The 20377-nt window shown below is 45.5% G+C and overlaps 1 protein-coding gene across 3 annotated transcripts in view; it reads right to left on the minus strand.

Moving 5' to 3' along the window:
- cica (capicua transcriptional repressor a) overlaps positions 1 to 20377 on the minus strand; it is a 34250-nt gene continuing 13873 nt past the window's right edge. For 2 of the 3 annotated variants that reach the window (XM_029731701.1, XM_029731702.1), the window contains exons 5-20: positions 19742 to 19841; positions 19254 to 19436; positions 16496 to 16628; positions 15825 to 16000; positions 15383 to 15521; positions 13628 to 13710; positions 12423 to 13323; positions 9842 to 9981; positions 9411 to 9571; positions 7122 to 7684; positions 6683 to 6885; positions 6344 to 6489; positions 4077 to 4228; positions 2554 to 2697; positions 551 to 676; positions 1 to 327 (exon numbers count right to left, since the gene is read on the minus strand). In XM_029731701.1, coding sequence (XP_029587561.1) covers positions 41 to 327; positions 551 to 676; positions 2554 to 2697; positions 4077 to 4228; positions 6344 to 6489; positions 6683 to 6885; positions 7122 to 7684; positions 9411 to 9571; positions 9842 to 9981; positions 12423 to 13323; positions 13628 to 13710; positions 15383 to 15521; positions 15825 to 16000; positions 16496 to 16628; positions 19254 to 19436; positions 19742 to 19841 — 3637 coding nt within the window. In that variant the 3' untranslated portion in view covers positions 1 to 40. The remainder of the gene's footprint in view (positions 328 to 550; positions 677 to 2553; positions 2698 to 4076; positions 4229 to 6343; positions 6490 to 6682; positions 6886 to 7121; positions 7685 to 9410; positions 9572 to 9841; positions 9982 to 12422; positions 13324 to 13627; positions 13711 to 15382; positions 15522 to 15824; positions 16001 to 16495; positions 16629 to 19253; positions 19437 to 19741; positions 19842 to 20377) is intronic. The other variant, XM_029731703.1, reaches the window with a different exon arrangement.

Consider the following 20377-nt stretch of genomic DNA (forward strand, 5'->3'; position numbering starts at 1 on the left):
TTGCTTTTCTCCTTCTTTCCATCTCTCCTTCTTTCCATTCCTACAATTTGCCCACGTTCCTGGGCTCCTCGGGACTCCGCCCTCTTTCTCCTGGCTCTGTCCCTGTACCATCTCGAGTGTTGGTATTGGAGGAACCGATGGCGGCCGAGGCTGAGTCCGTTGAACCCATGACCCCTGTTGTTGACCCGCCGGGCTCAGAGATTCCGGGGGTCCCAGGCGTGGCTGTCTGCATGATCTTCTGCCTCACCTCCCTGATCTTCAGCTGCAGACACAGTTTGGTGGGGAAGGTGTCTGAGTAGCGTGCCTGGAAGGCTGCAGTGGCCTGAGCTAGATGGGGGGGGGGGGCAGAGGATGAGAGGAGAGGGAAAGAAGATGAGCCCCCTTCTGAAGAAAAATAATTGCAGTTCAACCTTTGCCTGGTTGAATCAGAGACTAGTTGGTTGTAATCTGGCCTTGCTCAACCACAAAACCAGTATACAAGGTGACCAATGACAGTCAACAATTTGGCTACATGAGCCAATGAGAGAAGCAGATGGTGCCGGGTGGTTACCTGAAGGGAAGAAGCCGTGTTCATGGAAGAGCTGCATCACGAGAGCCCTGCGCTGGTCCAGAGTCCTCCGGAGAGAGGAGTACGGCACTTTGTCCATCTCCCCCAAGACATCTTCAGACTCAGCACCTTCGGTAAAGAAATGACAGGACAGAGGAGAGAGAGAGAAGAGAGAGAGAGAGAGAGAAGGGAGGGATGAGAGATAGTTGAGAAGCGTGAGTAATATGAAGAGGGAGTGCGAGGAGAGGGTGGTGATTAGGAGAAGGGAGGGATGAGAAGAATGGAGAATAGAGGAGGCACCGAGGGGAATCCAAACTGATGAGTGGGAAAAGAATGCGAGAAGGAAGGGAAAAGTAACTAAGGAAAAAGCTACAGGGGCCAAACGTAGTGCACTACAGTGGGGGGAAAAAAGTATTTGATCCCCTGCTGATTTTGTACGTTTGCCCACTTACAAAGAAATGGTCAGTCAATAATTTTAATAGTAGGTTTATTTGAACAGTGAGAGACAGAATAACAACAACAAAAAACGCATGTCAAAAATGTTATAAAATGATTTGCATTTTAATGAGGGAAATAAGTATTTGACCCCTTTGCAAAACATGACTTAGTACTTGGTGGTAATCACAGAGGTCAGACGTTTCTTGTAGTTGGCCACCAGGTTTGCACACATCTCAGGAGGGATTTTGTCCCACTCCTCTTTGTAGATCTTCTCCAAGTCATTAAGGTTTCGAGGCTGACGTTTGGCAACTCGAACCTTCAGCTCCCTCCACAGATTTTCTATGGGATTAAGGTCTGGAGACTGGCTAGGCCACTCCAGGACCTTAATGTGCTTCTTCTTGAGCCACTCCTTTGTTGCCTTGGCCGTGTGTTTTGGGTCATTGTCATGCTGGAATACCCGTCCACGACCCATTTTCAATGCCCTGGCTGAGGGAAGGAGGTTCTCACCCAAGATTTGACGGTACATGGCCCCGTCCATCGTCCCTTTGATGCGGTGAAGTTAATGTTTCCACCTCCATGTTTGACGGTGGAGATGGTGTTCTTGGGGTCATAGGCAGAATTCCTCCACCTCCAAACACAGCGAGTTGAGTTGATGTCTAAGAGCTCCATTTTGGTCTCATCTGACCACAACACTTTCACCAGTTGTCCTCTGAGTCATTCAGATGTTCATTGGCAAACTTCAGACGGGCATGTATATGTATTCTTGAGCAGGGGGACCTTGCGGGCGCTGCAGGATTTCAGTCCTTCACGGCATAGTGTGTTACCAATTGTTTTCTTGGTGACTATGGTCCCAGCTGCCTTGAGATCATTGACAAGATCCTCCCGTGTAGTTCTGGGCTGATTCCTCACCGTTCTCATGATCATTGCAACTCCACAAGGTGAGATCTTGCATGGAGCCCCAGGCCGAGGGATATTGACAGTTCTTTTGTGTTTCTTCCATTTGAGAATAATCGCACCAAAAGTTGTCACCTTCTCACCAAGCTGCTTGGCGATGGTCTTGTAGCCCATTCCAGCCTTGTGTAGGTCTACAATCTTGTCCCTGACATCCTTGGAGTGCTCTTTGGTCTTGGCCATGGTGGAGAGTTTGGAATCTGATTGATTGATTGCTTCTGTGGACAGGTGTCTTTTTTACAGGTAACAAGCTGCAGTTAGGAGCACCCCTTTAAGAGTGTGCTCCTAATCTCAGCTCGTTACCTGTATAAAAGACACCTGGGAGCCAGAAATCTTTCTGATTGAGAGGGGGTCAAATACGTATTTCCCTCATTAAAATGCAAATCAATTTATAACATTTCTGACATGCGTTTTTCTGGATATTTTTGTTGTTATTCTGTCTCTCACTGTTCAAATAAACCTACCATTAAAATTATAGACTGATCCTTTCTTTGTCAGTGGGCAAACGTACAAAATCAGCAGGGATCAAATACTTTTTTCCCCCACTGTACATAGGGTACCATTTAGGAAACAAGACATAACCTACAACAGACTGCCGTACACTCCACGCTACATACCAGCTTTGTCGAAGGTGAAGATGTCCCCCTCACACTTGGCCTCGCTCTTTGGTGTGTTGGGCTCCGAGCTGCAGCTGGAGAGACGGCTCCGAGCTGCAGTCTTCCTCCTGGGAGAGCTGGGGTCCTCTGCAGACGAGTCCAGGTCTGAAGGGGAGGAGGAGAAGAGGAGGAAGAAGAAGAGAAGGGGGGAGAATGATACAGAAGAGGGGGAGGAGGAAGATACAGAGGAAAAGGAGATGGGAGGGAGTGAGTGAGTGAAGAAGGAGGCGGGGGATATAGGATGAAGAGAAGATGTTTTAACCACAGAATCCAATAGAACACGGAATCACATCATATTCTACCTCTGTTTTTAATGGAGGAAAGAAATCTGTTCAAATTCATTTCAGTGGCCGTGCTAGATTCTTAATACATTTTCTTTTGAATATGTTCGACAACTCTCCCCAGTCATGCTTGTTTAAGGATAAGGTTTAACCCGACAGTGCAGCTCAAGGCCTTCATCTTGAGACTGACCAAGACAGCAGGGAAGAGTATTGGCATGACACTTCCCTCTCCTCTCTCCAGTTCATTTTCCAGGAGACCGTCAGACAGGCCAGAAAGGTCATATCGGACCCCATACCCAGAGTTCCAGCTAATGCCAGCGATGAGGCGTTATACTGTGCCTAGATGCAGGCTGAACAGTTATAAACATTAGTTTGTCCCCCTGTCAATAAAAGTGCTTAACAGCAGGGGAGACATAAGAGGTAGACGGCAATGATGTACTGAAGCTGGCATGTAGGCCTTAAAGGGATACTTTGGGATTTTGGCGATGAAGCCCTTTATCTACTTCCACAAAGTCAGGTGAACTTACGGATACCATTTTAATGTCACTGTGTCCAGTATGAAGGAAGTTAAGTTTTGCGAGCTAATCCTAAATATGTTTTTATTTAACCTGGAAAGTCAGTAAGAACAAATTCTTATTCACAATGACGGCCTATACCGGCCAAACCTGGACGACGCTGGACCAATTTTACGCCGCCCTATGGGACTCCCAATCACGGCCGGTTGTGATACAGCCTGGATTCGAACCAGGTTCTCTTTAGTTACGCCTCTAGCACTGAGATGTAGTGCCTGAGACCTCGGCGCCACCCGGGAGCCCCAAAATTGAAAGCGTTATATAGCGTTAGCGCAATGACTGGAAGTCTATGGGTATGTGCTAGCATTGCCAGAATCCCAAAGTATCCCTTTAATCGTGTGGAACTGCCACCTAGTCGCAGTCTTGCCTGACATGAACTTATGAACTTTTTCTGTCTGTGGGGAGGAGTGTGTATGATGGGGTGTTCTTCTCAACTGATTCCATGTATTTACGTGGAAGCAGAAGCACTTTTTGAACATTTTGTTTTATTTAACTAGGCAAGTCAATTAAGAACAAATTCTTATTTACAATGACGGCCTACCAAGAGGCAAAAGGCCTCCTGCGGGGACGACGGATTAAAAATAAAAATGTAGGGCAAACCACAACACACATCACGACAAATCTCTCTCACCTGTGGAGTTCCTCCTCTTCTTCCGGTAGCTGCCCAGTATGGCTCGGGGGGAGGTGGCCAGACTCTGGAGGGTGGGAGAGGGCAGCACCTCTTCTGGCCTGAACTCTGGCAGCTCGGCAAAGCGCTCCTCGAAATAGGACCCCGACAGGACCCTGTACAGTTGAAATATAGTTTGATTTTATGAGACCCGTGATGGGATCCAACCGTACCCGGTTGGGTACAGTTGGGCTAAAAAAGGGGTTTTGTGCACCTCAGTTTTATTTTCACTATATAAAAATAGCAACAACAAAAAAATATTGTGACAGGTTGGGTCCAAAAAAAAAAGATGGATCTCCGCTGTGGAGAGAGTGCCGCGGTGTGTGTAGGGGGGCTCTTGAAAGCCACTGGGGCGGTTAGTTATGACTCCTCTGGGTTTCCATAAAAAGCAGGGGGGGGGGGGGAACACTTCTCATCTCTGTGGTAGGCTAAATGAATAATGTGATACGCCTCCGCCTGTCATTTTTTGATTTATACTGTAAGGGAGGGTTCAAGTTTACCAGTCTGGCCCTGGTAAGTACGCCGTGTTGGAGACTGAACTGTCTCCTTCCTGGTTCTCTCCTGTTCCTATGGGGGAGGGGGCTCTGCAGGAGTGTCTCCGGAGCCTGGAGAGGAGAGGGTGTGCTCTGACCCTTTCCCTGGGAAAATGACTGCACCGCAATATGTTCCTGGGTGTGGCATGGAAGTTGTGTCACTGCTGGGGCGTCTGGAGACAACCCCAGTGTCCACTGTGCATCTTTCAGGAGATAATGCTCCCTTACTTGCTTCAACAAAGGCCCATGCGGGGAAGTTTGTGCCCCATCGCAAAAAGATTAGTGGATAGTGTTTAGGGCCTGGGCAAAGTGTTCATCTGCCCCGGGGGCAACCGTATGAAGTGTGCGCCATACCATGTTGGTTGATATGCATCATGTGTCCAGTGCTCACTTGGAATGTGCCATTCTGCCTCGCCGTGACATGTCCATTAGTTTGGGTAGTGTGTGCGTTTAAGGGGGGGTTTAGAAATACTGAACCATATTGATTTCAGTTGAAGGAGAGAATGACCACTGCTACGTCCTGACAATGTTTATGAGGTTACTGCCGATGTGTGAGGAATGTCAAGACCAGAATAAGCGAAGACGCTGTATAGCCACGTCTCTCTCCACTATTAGCGCACTGACGCGCGCTAATTCGTGAGCACCATTTGTTCCATTGTGTCAATTGTTTGTCCCGGTTTATCAATGTTCCGTGAACTATATATTCATCAGGGAAGTTACTTTTAATCCCAACATACTCCACCATTAATTTAGGTTGGTTAAGGGAACGCTGATAAGTCATTCAGAATAATACGCATTCATACCATTCTCCTTCTCCAAGTGGAAACGTTGTTTGGAGAGCGCACAAACATTTGATTTATGGAATTGCATTTACCAGTTTCCTGTCCACTTGTCGTTTGGAGAGCATGTGTCCGGTCCCTCCGTCATGTTTAATGTTGTGTGAACGAGCAAGAATATATGTGTGGCCAAATGTATTTAAGTGCCCGTTTGGTGATGTAGTAGTTAGTACATGTTTGGGTAACTCAAAGAGGAGGCAGTATCTGAGCCTGGTACACCCCAGCTGTGATTTATTGGTTCAGACAGGTTTTACCTGATGAGAGCCTTTTTCTTTTGAATGCTGATATTTTGAAATCAGAACTTGGTATATATACACATTTGTAAATATCATCGTCATCTTTGAAACACCAGCGCTGTGTGAATAAGTCCAACAGTCATTTGAATTGCTCCCTGCATGCCTCCTGTTGACTCTTTGTCCCTACGACTGCTAGAGGGACCCCTATTCGACGCTGATGCAGTGCAATGGAGAAAGGCTACCGATTTCGGCTCCAACCGGTCACTTCAAAAGCACTCAATGATCTCAGAGTCGCTGCATTTGAACTTCATGTTTATTGTGGTGCAGCGTGATATAAACAGAATCCAATGTAATTCCAAATGCAAGGACCCACCTCCCAAAAATGCAGATTTCAACTACCCCCTTAGTCACTTTATCCTGTCGCCGGGTCTGGATCGAACCCTCAACGCTACTGATGTAAGCACCAAGCTCCAACCAACTGATTCCCTGGCTACAAATTCTCCACTTGGTCTTAACTGTCAACTGTCAACTATTTACCACATAGTGACCACAGAGAGAAGCAACGCAATGGTGATGTGTTTTCATTTCCTCCCATTGCACCCCTCCCCCCCATCCCTGTCACTCACTTTTCAACGACGTCTGAGGGCTTTTTGAGTGGAGGGGGGCGGAATTTGGTCTTCTTGGCTGAGGGGGGCGTGTCCCTTTCAGTCTGTGGGGGAGGCGGAGGAGGGTCCAGTCCTGTGGGAGGGTGGAGAGGTTCCCTCGGTCCAGCCTGGAGAGAGAGAGAGAGAGAGAGAGAGAGAGAGAGAGAGAGAGAGAGAGAGAGAGAGAAAGCCTCGTCCTTGATAAGTGCTTGAATATAATTTTGCATCGCGATAATACAATTGTTTGCATTGCGTTTTGCAATCTCTACAGAAGTCATTGTTTTCGATGGGTGCTTAATCTTCAAACTCAGAGTCTCGTACCTCTTTGTTGTGGCCCCCGTTGCCACTGTCCCCTTTGTTGTGGCCGTCATGGGGCCAATCCTCTGCCTCCCTGGACTCCTCTGGTTCAGGCGTCCCACTCTCCTTCTTTATCTCCCTCTCCCCATTCCCTCTGGCATAATCTCGGTCATGGTCCGTATTCTCTTCTTTCATGTGGCTGGCTCGACCACCGTCTTCTTCACTCCCTGCAGGAAAATACAGAATAGTGGCTCATGATTCCTAGTAATAATATATTGTAACATAGCTAGTTATAAAAGAGGCAACTATAGCAAAAGAGATGCACTGAAAGTACATTCAAAAAGGCCATACGCAGAGAAAGGAAGAGAGGAGAGATGGAAGGAGAAATGGAGGTGAGAGAGGAGGGGGGAACGCAAAAGTACAGCGTGAAAGTGAGGGGAGGCGGGCTACAGTTTCGACGTACCTGTTGGTATATTGCTGCTGGACATAGCCATTGAGTTAGCACCGGTTTTGCTATATGCCTCGACATCCTCCGTCGGGGTCTCTTTCTTTATGCCCTCTTTCTTTATCTGAGCCTTGTTCTTCCGTTGGGCCTGGCCCTCCACCTGTGGCTTTTGCTCCATCTCTGCAGTCAGGTGTGGCATTCCCTCTTCATGTGACCGGGTCACGTCCTTTGAACCCTGGACGCCGACAGCCGAGGGTGACGATTGGCCGGACACTTCTTGAGCCAAATTGGGAGGCACGGAGGTCATGGCAACCACACCTGACGCCAGGGTGATGCTTGGGGCCGGGTAGATGGCGGTGAGGAGTTGACGTCCGGTCCCCGGGGCTCCAGGGGAAAGGGCCGGGGCTAGCAAGGGCGGTTGGCCCGCTACGAGAGGCTGCATCAGGGCTTGGCCGGCCGGAGCAATGGCGGTGAAGCCCAGAGTCGTCAGGGACGATGGCAGGTAGGCGGGTCCTGGCGAGAGAGGGGCCTGGACCGTTGCCGTGGAGACCACTCCAGTGCTGGATTGGACATAAGTGATCCTAGAGTGAAGAAGAGACAAAAAGCAGATGGGTTAGCTATGAACACACTGTTCTGATGAAGGTCCATTGACCAGCCACAATAAACTAAAAACAACTGAAATTCTCTTGTTATTAAAACATGTCATGTGAAAGTAATAGTGGGACATACAGTGCATTCGGAAAGTATTCAGACACATTGAATTTTTTCACATTTTTTGTTACGCTACAGCCTTACTCTAAAATTGATTAAATCGTTTTTTCCCCCCTCAATCTACATACAGTACCCCATGATGACAAAGGAAAAACAGTTTTTTTAGAAATTGAAATATCACATTTAAACAAGTATTCAGACCCTTTACTCAGTACTTTGTTGAATCACCTTTGGCAGCAATTACAGCCCCAAGTCTTATTGTGTATGATGCTACAAGCTTGGCACAGCTGTATTTGGAGTTTCTCCCATTCTTCTCTGCAGATCCTCTCAAGCTCTGTCAGGTTAGATAGGGACCGCGCTGCACAGCTAATTTCAGGTCTCTCCAGAGATGTTCGATCGGGTTCAAGTCCAGGCTCTGGCTGGACCACTCAAGGACATTCAGAGACTTGTCCCGAAGCCCATCCTGCGCTGTCTTGGCTGTATGTTTAGGGTCGTTGTCCTGTTGGAAGGTAAAACTTTGCCCCAGTCTGAGGTCCTGAACGCTCTGGAGCAGGTTTTCATCAAGGATCTCTGTACTTTGCTCCATTCATCTTTCCCTCGATCCTGTCTCCCAGTCCCTGCCTCTGAAAAACATCCCCACAGCGTGATGCTGCCACCACCATGCTTCACCACCGTAGGGATGATGCCAGGTGTCCTCCAGACGTGACTCTTGGCATTCAGGCCCAAGAGTTCAATCTTGGTTTCATCAGACCAGAGAATCTTGTTTCTCATGGTCTGAGTCTTAAGGTGACTTTTGGCTCAAAGCAGGCTGTCATGTGCCTTTTACTGAGGAGTGGCTTCCGTCTGGCAACTCTATCATAAAGGCCTGATTGCTGCAGGGATGGTTGTCCTTCTGGAAGGTTCTCCCATCTCCACAGAGGAACTCTGGAGCTCTGTCAGAGTGACCATTGGGTTCTTGGTCACCTCCTTGACCAAGGCTCTTCTCCCCCGATTGCTCAGTTTGGCCGGGCGGACAGCTCTAGGAAGAGTCTTGGTGGTTCCAAACTTCTTCCATTTAAGAATGATGGAGGCCACTGTGTTCTTGGGGACCTTCAATGCTGCAGAAATGTTTTGGTACCCTTCCCCAGATCTGTGCCTCGACAGAATCCTGTCTCGGAGCTCTACGGACAATTCCTTCAACCTCATGGCTTGGTTTTTGCTCTGACATGCACTGTCAACTGTGGGACCTTATATAGACAGGTGTGTACCTTTCCAAATCATGTCCAATCAATTGAATTTACCACAGGTGGACTCCAATCAAGTTGTAGAAACATTTCAAGGATGATCATGCCCCAGAGTGTGTTGACATGCCCCAGAGCTCAATTTCGAGTCACATAGCAAAGGGTCTGAATACTTGAATACATTGGCAAACATTTCTAAACACCTGTTTTCACTTTGTCATTATGGGGTATTGTGTGTAGATTGATGAGAATAATTTTTTTGGAATCCAGTCTGTAACGTAACAAAATGTGGAAAAAGTCAAGGAGTCTGAATACTTTCCGAATGCACTGAACATACTGTATAATCAGACGTTTATTGTAGGTTTAAAGTGAGTACCTTGTTGGAGGCGAGGTCAGCAACACGTTCTGAGGGGGTTTGATGCCCGGAGTCATCACAGTGGCTGTTGCCATGGATACAGGGAAGGGACTCCCAGGATGCACTGCTCCAGCAGGGTGGACATTTGTCTGGACCATTGGCATGGGGGCGATCTGGATGATCTGTGCAGGACAACACACACACACACACACACACACACACACACAGGTCAGCCAGGAGGCTAGTGGTCCACATGCATACTTGCACCATCAGCGTTCTGGTTTTATTCCCGCAGTAACAACAAATTGAACTGTACATCGTGTTTGTTTAATGCCTATATTGTTATCATCACAGTGTATGCCTATGTATTTGACCGATGTTCAAGCCTTTTGTTCCGGAAAGAGGTCTACAAGTTGCCGTTATGTGGTATGCTTGTGTGTAATAATCGCTACCTTGTTTCCTGGTAGAGCACCATTTTGCACAGGAAGGGGAGGGGCCACGTGGGAGATGGGCTGAGGAGGAGTAGAGCCTGTTCTCACTGTTGCCATGGGAACCAACATCTTGCTCTGCAAGACTGGAGACTGGGCTTGGACTGATGAAAGAGAGAGAAAGAAAACAACAGAGAGAGACAGAGAGAGAAAGAGACAGAGAGCAGTTGAGGTAAGACTGTGTTGACATGACAACTAATGACAATCATAAGGTGATGAATTCTCTCTCTCACCGAGTATGTGAATATTGGAGATAGTTAGATTAGCATAACAGTTTGATTAAAACATTTAATGCTTTTGCAAGAAGAACGATTTCCCTAATGATCCTGTTCACATGGACACATCTGAAATCAGGCTACCCGATGGCACTCTGATAAATGCAGAAAATCACCAATCAAAATAAAATGATCACCCACAGCGAATCATTTGGTTCCGAGTTCGAACATTTAAAGTTTGTATCGGAAACCGACTTGGCATACATTCAGCTGTTCCATCACGCTAAAGAGGGAGGCTCGCTCGGCTGGTGCTAGCACAGATAAAATACACCGCTGGAACGTCGATTAAGGTGTTTACATGTCCTAATAATTTGAAAGATTGTTCTGAAAACCAGGTGTTTTAATCGGTGTATGCTTACTTCGATTTTGACCTTACGCCGATTAAGTTAAGCAGCGTAAAGTGTTGCATAATCTGTCTACTGCCATAATCCCATGAATATTGAATTATTAGTGTGCATGTAAACGTACTCACTTACAGGTAATATTAAAGAGCAGGGATATGCGAGACTAAATAGAAGGTTACACTTATTCTGGGATTGAAGAGGATTTCAACTAATTTCCCCCCAAAAAATAACACTTAGACCTAGAGTCTAAGTTTACATACACCTTAGCCAAATACATTTAAACTCAGTTTTTCACAATTCCTGACATTTAATCCTAGTAAAAATTCCCTGCCTTAGGTCAGCTAGGATCACCACTTTATTTTAAGAATGTGAAATGTCAGAATAATAGTAGAGAGAATGATTTATTGCAGGTTTTATTTCTTTCATCACATTCCCAGTGGGTCAGAAGTTTACATACACTCAATTAGGATTTGGTAGCATTGCCTTAAATTGTTTAACTTGGGTCAAAGGTTTCAGGTAGCCTTCCACAAGCTTCCCATAATAAGTTGGGTGAATTTTGGCCCATTCCTCCTGACAGAGCTGGTGTAACTGAGTCAGGTTTGTAGGCCTCCTTGCTCGCACACGCTTTTTCAGTTTTGCCCACAAATTTCTATAGGATTGAGGTCAGGGCTTTGTGATGGCCACTCCAATACCTTGACTTTGTTGTCCTTAAGCCATTTTGCCACAACTTTGGAAGTATGATTGAGGTCATTGTCCATTTGGAAGACCCATTTGCGACCAAGCTTTAACTTCCTGACTGATGTCCTGAGATATTTCTTCAATATATCAACCTAATTTTCCTATCTCATGATGCCATCTATTTTGTGAAGTGCACCAGTCCATCCTGCAGCAAAGCACCCCCACAACATGATGCTGCCACCCCCGTGCTTCATGGTTGGGATGGTGTTCTTCGGCTTGCAAGCCTCCCCCTTTTTCCTCCAAACATGACGATGGTCATTATGGCCAAACAGTTCTATTCATCAGATGAGAGGACATTTCTCCAAAAAGTACGATCTTTGTCCCCATGTGCAGTTGTAAACTGTAGTCTAGTTTTTTTATGGCGGTTTTGGAGCAGTGGCTTCTTCCTTGCTGAGTGGCCTTTCAGGTTATGTCGATATAGGACTCGTTTTACTGTGGATATAGATACTTTGTACCGGTTTCCTCCAGTATCTTCACAAGGTCCTCTGGGATTGATTTGCAGTTTTCGAACCAAAGTACGTTCATCTCTAGGAGACAGAACGTGTCTCCTTCCTGAGCGGTATGACGGCTGCGTGGTCCCATGGAGTTTATACTTGTGTACTATTGTTTCTACAGATGAACGTGGTACCTTCAGGTGTTTGTAAAAAAAAATCTGAGGTCTTGGCTGATTTCTTTTGATTTTCCCATGATGTCAAGCAAAGAGGCACTGAGTTTGATGGTAGGCCTTGAAATACATCCACAGGTAGACCTCCAATTGACTCAAATGATGTCAATTAGCCTATCAGAAGCTTCTAAAGCCATGACATCATTTTCTGGAATTTTCCAAGCTGTTTAAAGGCACAGTCAACTTAGTGTGTGTAAACTTCTGACCCACTGGAATTGTGATATGGTGAATAATAAGTGAAAAATCTGTCTGTAAACAATTGTTGGAAAAATTACTTATGTCATGCACAAAGTAGATGTCCTAAACGACTTGCCAAAACTATAGATTGTTAACAAGAAATTTGTGGAGTGGTTGAAAAACAAGTTTTAATGACTCCAACCTAAGTGTATGTAAACTTCCGACTTCAACTGTATGAATCTTGGATGGCCGTAAGCATATCCCATTGTATATAGCAAAGTACCCTCCCCTTTTCCATAGGTCCACCCCTTTTCCATCCCTGTCAGCCAATCACTCCTCTCTCTCACCTCTTGCTCCAGGACTGACCCCTCCCACTGCGGCATATCTTATTCCCGCTCCTGCCCCCGAATGTATTCCATTGGTCTGGGAGACATGGGTGGACGGAGTGGAGGGCAGCGTGAGGACGCCGGTTGGCTGCTGGGTTAGCTGGGGGGAGGGGCTCTTGGGGTTGGCACTGACAGAAGACAGGATGGGCAGGATGTACTGCACCTGGGTGAGGCCAGGCTTGGCCCTGCCAGCGGAGGTGAGAGAGGCGGCAGGAAGGAACTGGGGCTGCAGCAGGGGGAGGGGAAGTGGCAGGGCGCTGTGGGTGGGGCTTAAGAGAGGCTGAGGCGGGGCTATGAGCTGTATAGACTGGTTGGGGAAAGCGCCTCCCAGCACTAGACTGGTGACCTGCATCCCCCCCGGCCCCACACTCACGGGATTGGGAGAGGATGAGGACAAGTACCCACCCCCTGATGTGATAGGCCCGCCTACTGCTCCCGGTCCTCCAATCAGAAGCGTGGCTTTCTTCTCCCCAGGGAGGGCACTGAGGGCGATGGGGCCTTCCATTGGCTTGCTGGTGATAGGGATGGGCGTGCTGGCGATGGGGCATACCACGTTGGTCACCATGGTGGGGGCCATCCGGACTGCACCGAGCACCTGGGTGAGTCCATAACCCAGAGCGGGGGTCGAGGTGAAGGGCGCCGATCCAGGGATGGAATTAGAGGGAACCTGCCCCCCTCCACCTCCTCTTTTGGATTCTCCACTTCCCTCTTCTCCTCCCTCCATCCCTCGTTTTCTCTTCCTCTCAGAGCTCTCTCCGGTGCTCCCCCCTGTGTTCCCCTTGGTAGAGTCGGAGTGAGAGTCGGCGTGGGAGGTGCTGGTGGCATAGGGGAGAGAGGAGCGGACCACTGGCTGGAAGGCTCGCTGGAAGGGGAGAGATCAAAGAGAAACGTTAACTAAGGTCCCTCCTGAATTAACTCTCTCAGTGCACCAATGTAGAATTCAAAACTGGTGGGGGAAGGAAACGGATCAGACTCACACCATCTTAGCATGGGTGGGAGGAAAGAGTGGGAATTGAATATCTATCTTTTAGATATCTGTTCAAATTCAGTATGGCTATGCTACTTCATTTGGCAGTTCCATTACCCATGAAATCTAAATTGTAACTAGTTCATAGCACCTACAGTCCAAAGGGCTAAGAGGCTATATGGTTAAACGGGTAGGGTACCTGTCCATCCGGCTCATCCTCGTCACTGTCAGTCACTCGCTCTTTACACTTGAGGTCTATGGATCCCTCAGGGCACGAGTCCTCTGGAAATAAAGAGAATCCGATAGGTCCAATCAGACATGACAGGACAGTAAAGACATGGAAATAAAACAATAGTGAATGTGCCATTAAAAACGGACCAATATGAGAGACAAGCAACACAGCAGCTATAGGAGTTGACTTTAGGATAGTTACTGTAGTTAAACATATATAGACTAAATGTGCAAGACATTGAGGAGCCATAGAACAGTATTAAGACCATATACAGTGCGTTCGGTAAGTATTCAGACCCCTTGACTTTTTCCAGATTTTGTTAGGTTACAGCCTTATTCTAAAATGGATTATCAATCTACACCCAATACCCCATAATGACAAAGCAAAAACAGGTTTTGTTTTGACACATACATACATACATACATACATAGATACATTTGAAAAAAATATGAAATATTACATTTACATAAGTATTCAGACCATTTACTCAGTACTTTGTTGAAGCACCTTTGGCAGCGATTACAGCCTCAAGTCTTCACCCCAGTCTGAAGTCCTGAGCACTCTGGAGCAAGTTTTCATCAAATATCTCTCTGTACTTTGCTCTGTTGATCTTTCCCTCGATCCTGACTAGTCTCCCAGTCCCTGCCCAGGCCAAAGAGTTCAATCTTGGTTTCATCAGACCAGAGCATCTTGTTTCTCATGGTCTGAGAGTCCTTTAGGTGCCTTTTGGCAAACTCCAAGCGGGCTGTTATGTGCCTTTTACTGAGGAGTGGCTTCCGTCTCCAACTGCACCATAAAGGCCTGATTGGTAGAGTGCTGCAGAGATGGTTGTCCTTTTGGAAGGTTCTCCCATCTCCACAGAGAAACTCTGGAGCTCTCTTAGAGTGACCATCAGGTTCTTGGTCACCTCCCTGACCCTTCTCTCCCGATTGCTCAGTTTGACCGGGCGGCCAGCTTTCAGAAGAGTCTTGGTGGTTCGAAACTTCTTCCATTTAAGAATTATGGAGACCACAGTGTTTTTGGGGACCTTCAATGCTGCAGAAATGTTAGATTTGTGCCTTGACATAATCCTGTCTCGGAGCTCTACGGACAATTCCTTCGACCTCATGGCTTGGTTTTTGCTCTGACATGCACTGTCAACTGCGGGACCTTATATAGACAGGTGGGTGCCTTTCCAAATCATGTCCAATCAATTGAATTTACCACAGGTGGACTCCAATCAAGTTGTCGAAACATCTCAAGGATGATCAATGGAAACAGGATGCACCTGAGCTCAATTTTGAGTCTCATAGCAAAGGGTCTGAATACTTATGTAAATATGTTTTTATTTTATTTGAAAAATTAAATAATTTGAAAAAATATATAAAAAACAGTTTTATCTAAAAACATTTAATTAATCCATTTTAGAATAAGTCTGAATACTTTCCGAATGCAGTGTAAATAGAATAGGGAATCTACTCTATTTTATTTCAGCGAATGAGACAGTGGACACAGAGTAGTCACCATAGAGATCCTATTAAATTACTAGAAAGGCCAAGTCATTAACCTTCAAAGTTCCAGAATGGAACGAAAATGGAAGCCATTTTGGTCAGGGAGAAATCCAAACCAGTCTAACTGAAATTAATGGTGGTAGATGCATAGGTGATGCATTTCCTGCTTTTATTTTTTAAATTCTACTTCCTAATTCTATGGTAGCCACACTAAATATGACTGCAACCTCACCCATGACATCATCGTCCCCCTCTTCCTCACAGATGACCATGCGCTCCTCGTCACTGGTCACGTCCTCGCTGGCCCCACACTGTGTCAGGGAGAGAGTAGGGGGGCGGCTGCGGAATGAGCCTGCCCCTTCTCGACACAACTGAGAGTGAAACACAGAGCTAGAAGTTAGCTCCACTGATATAGAAGGTTTGGCTCAAAATGGCTGCCGTGCATCACCTGGGTGTGGGTGCTATACATTGGTGGTGAAGGTGAGTGTGTTCCCTTCTTACTATGCTAAGTGCTTTGAGATATAATGCAGTATTTTACTGGATAACTATTACTAAACAGAGAGAAGAAAGATGGAGAAATAAGAAAAATGAAAGACAAAAAAGGGGAGAAAATGGCGTACAAAACAGGTAGAACAGAAGAAAAAGTGATGCCCCTAACTATATCAGTCCTGTACCTTCTCCAGATCTCTGGCCCGCTCCCTCCTCTCCAGGCTGTGTACTGCACTCTGGGAGAAGGCCCGGGGGCGAGGGAGCTGGCCACTGTAGGCCCCCGCATGACGCTCAGAACCCCCAGGCCAGTCCGGGCCTGCCGCACCCTTCACCTCCATGCCCTGAGACACTGACTCAGGCTCTACGGCGGAGGAGGGGGGTAAAATAGTCTTAGTAAAATCACATTAAAGAGGGCTGGTTTCCCAGACACAGATTAAGTGTACTCCTGGACTTAAAAGCACATTCAATGGAGATTTTCAAATGAGTTTGCCATTTAGTCCAGTGTCCGGGAAACAGGCCAATAGAGTACATTGTATACAAGACATACCAAAATAGCAAATACACTCATACACGCACACAATCACACAATAACACAACCAAGAAGCTTAAAAATAGCTTGTACAAGCACAGGAAAAAACAAACCCACCCACACACATGCACCCTCAGAGGAGTGGAGCACGGAAATATACAAATAAGTAGGTAACACTTTTCATCAAAGTGCTCTCATTACTATGTACATTTTCCTGTAAGTAAAGTCTAAGACCTTAAGATGATAAATAAACACACATAAAACACACCTATAGTGAAAAGACATGCAAACACACACACACACACATTAACACACACGCGCTCTGACCTGTGCTCTCCGACATGCTCCTCTCGCGTGCCTCTTTGGCCCCTGGGGTCTCTCGGCCCTCAGAGATAGACTTCCTCCTGTCCTTGTTGCACCACTTCCAGTCTGGGTGGGCCTTGAAGTGAGCCTCTTTCACCTGGGAGGGAGGGAGGGAGGGAGGGAGGGAGGGAGGGAGGGAGAGAAAATGGAGTCAGACACGGAGTCATAACATGAAAAGGATGGAAGGAAGGAGGGAAAGAAAACATAATATCCTATTCTCCGGTTTAGAGTCCTTGGGTGTATTGAAAGGCACAATAAACAATACAATCAATTGATATTAACATCATTATTATAGCCTGGTCCCAGATCTGTTTATGCTGTATGGTATATGTATTAGAGGTCGACCGATTAATCGACATGGCCGATTAATTAGGGCCGATTTCATAACAATCGGTAATCTGCCTTTTTGGACGCCGATTATGGCCGATTACATTGCAATCCACGAGGGGACTATGTGGCAGGCTGACCACCTGTTACGCGAGTGCAGCATCAAAAGGACCTTGTGGCTGCAAGGAGCCAAGGTAAGTTGCTAGCTAGCATTAAACTTATCTTATAAAAAACAATCAATCTTCACATAATCTCTAGTTAACTACACATGGTTGATGGTATTACTAGGTTAACTAGCTTGTCCTGTGTTGCATATTATCAATGCGGTGCCTGTTAATTTATTATCGAATCACAGCCTACTTCAACTTCCCCGAACGGGTGATGATTTAACAAAAGCGCATTTGCGAAAAAAGCACAATCGTTGCACAAATGTACCTAACCATAAACATCAATGCCTTTCTTAAAATCAATACACAGAAGTATATTTTTTTAAACTTGCATATTTAGTTAAAATAAATTCATGTTAGCAGGCAATATTAACTAGGGAAATTGTGTCAGTTCTTTGCGTTCAGTGCAAGCAGAGTCAGGGTATGTGCAGCAGTTTGGGGCCGCCAGGCTCGGGTTAAAACCATTTCTTCCTAACAAAGACCATAATTAATTTTCCATAAATATGACATAACATTGAAGGTTGTGCAATGTAACAGCAATATTTAGACTTAGGGTTGCCACCCGTTCAATAAAATATGGAACGGTTACGAATTTCACTGAAAGAATAAACGTTTTGTTTTCAAAATGATAGTTTCCGGATTTGACCATATTAATGACCAAAGGCTCGTATTTCTGTGTGTTTATTATATTATAATTAAGTCTATGATTTGATAGAGCAGTCTTTCTGAGCGGTGGTAGGCAGCAGCAGGCTCGTAAGCATTCATTCAAACAGCACTTTACTGTGTTTGCCAGCAGCTTTCAGCAATGCTTGAGGCAAAGCGCTGTTTATGACTTCAAGCCTATCAACTCCCGAGATTAGGCTGGCAATACTAAAGTACCTATAAGAACATCCAATAGACAAAGGTATATGAAATACAAACGGTATAGAGAGAAATAGTCGACGCGTCATAATTCCTATAATAACTTGCGGCTGAACTTGAAAGGGGTTCCTTCGTTATTTTACCGTTCATGTCTTCCATAGGGAATGTCTTGATCTACTTCAAATTAGGTCTGTGTTTCGTGCAGGCTTAAACCGCCTCGGCGTTTTGAACCTCGTGAATGTCTGGTTAGGATAAAGTAACATTTGTCAACATATTTTAATAAAATCCACTCTATAAAAAAAAACAAAGTGCTTATATTTAGCCAATATTGATCAGAGTTACCTTGTCCTATGGATATCTACACAGTTATCAAACTGGCATGGTGGTGTACGCCTACACGAAACACAGACCTTATTTGAAGTGAATCTAAAAATATCCTATGGAATAAATGAATGAAGGAACGGCTTTTCAGATTTTGCTGGAAGGTGTCATGGGAATTATGATTCACACTTTGGTAGTCAATTCTTACCATACCCATTATTAAAATAAGATTTCCTGCATATAGAAATTACAGTTTTTGTTTTCAACATTCATCACAGGTAACTTAAACTCTAGTTTTTTATTATTCAAACAGTTGAGAGTATTTGTGTCTCCTAAGCAGATTCTTCAGTATCCTTGTCACTTCAGAGAGCTGTGCGTGTACGATTATATTCATTTTACAGATGACTGAGAAAAGCAGAGCACCAGTGTGGGACTATTACATTGAATTGGCACCAGGGAAAGCAATGTGTCTTATTTGTGATAACTGTCATAATTACAAATATATATATATATATAAAATCGGCCGATTAATCGGTATCGGCCTTTTCGAGTCCTAGAATAATCGGTATTGAAATATCATAATCGGTCGACCTCTAATATGTACCAATGATGTATATAAACCCTGGATTGCGGATGCTATGTATTGGCCACTGAGAGGCTTTGAAGCCACCGGTCGGCCATATTGGCACTCCCCAGTAGGAGCAGTCCATAGGAATGAAAGGAATTGTACAGTATTTCAATGAAATGTTTCAAGGACAAAATTACATGTATTTAAGTTTTTTTTTTTTTTTGTAGTGGGGACAGTAACATCAGTACTCTCAAATAAATAATTTAATATATTTTTATTAGATTTATGTTTAGTTAACATAATTGAATTTGCATTAAGGTGTCTGTAACAGAAGATGAATGTAGACATTAATAAATGCATTTCTATAGATATCAAAATCGTTTTCACAATGGAGGAGTACCAAGACGGCTGTGCGGTGGCTTCAATACAGCGCCCCTTTGTCAGTCATCCAGGGTTAATATACATCATTGGTATGTACCTGGAAGGCGAGGTCGTGGTACTTCTGCTTCTCTTTGGGCCCCAGGGCGTACCACCACTCGCCCAGGATCTTGCTGACCGTGCGGTTGTCCTGGTTGGGGTGCCTCTGGTGCACCAGCGCCCGGTGACGCTTGCTGAAAATCATGAATGCGTTCATCGGCCGCCGAATGTGGTCCTTTTCCCTCTAAGAGAGAGAGAGAGAGAAAGATATATGTGATAAGAGGGTGCATGGAAGGGATGAGCCACAAGGAGTAGGTCGAATTTGCCCCTAATCACTGATACAGGGTCAGTTATTTTTTTGCCCCCTAATGGTGAGATTGGGATTGGAGGTCAGGTAATCTGATCCTCGATCTGTAGATAATGGCAATTTCTAGTTTGAGCTAATAGCACACAGAGAGAAGGACACATAATGTATGTGAGTGGGAGATATTGGACTGAGAGACACAGATAAGAAAATAAAAGCCAGAGACAGACAAGCAGAGAGCTCACCTTTCTGTCTCCATCTTTGGGAAGGGCGCTGAGGGACTGAGTGCGCCTCTTGATAGGGCCCGTAGACGGGGCAGGGTCATTGGCTACACCCGGAAAAAACCTGCCAATCAGAAACTCAATGTGATAGCGGCCTGCCAATCAGAAAGTCAGTGTGAATATGGCCGGCCAATCAGAAACTTAATGTGAATATGGCCTGCCAATCAGAAACTTAATGTGAATATGGCCTGCCAATCAGAAACTTAATGTGAATATGGCCTGCCAATCAGAAACATTTAATAATGTATGAATGTGTAGGGCAGATTTTCCAATCATCTTCAATTCTGTGCTAATAGCTATTTCTTGAAGAGAATATGCCATTAGTAACATATTGTACGTGGATAAAGAAAGGCTGAGGAGGGCAAAAAGCTTTTATCCTTCTTCATCACTTAAATACCAAGCTAATTTTGTGGTTTTAAGTGGTACATTCTATTGTATACAAACACAACTATGACATTTTCTCTATGTAGGTCTCTCCATCAAACTACGAGAATTCAACAATCGATGACGCCAGGGCAATTGAAAGAGAACTGCAATGCAAGACTGTTCTAGAAAGCCATGGTGGGGCTGTCAAAGATTACAGACGACATTATTTCCTTT

The sequence above is a fragment of the Salmo trutta genome, chromosome 34, assembly GCF_901001165.1.
Source record: "Salmo trutta chromosome 34, fSalTru1.1, whole genome shotgun sequence".
Lineage (NCBI taxonomy): Eukaryota > Metazoa > Chordata > Actinopteri > Salmoniformes > Salmonidae > Salmo > Salmo trutta.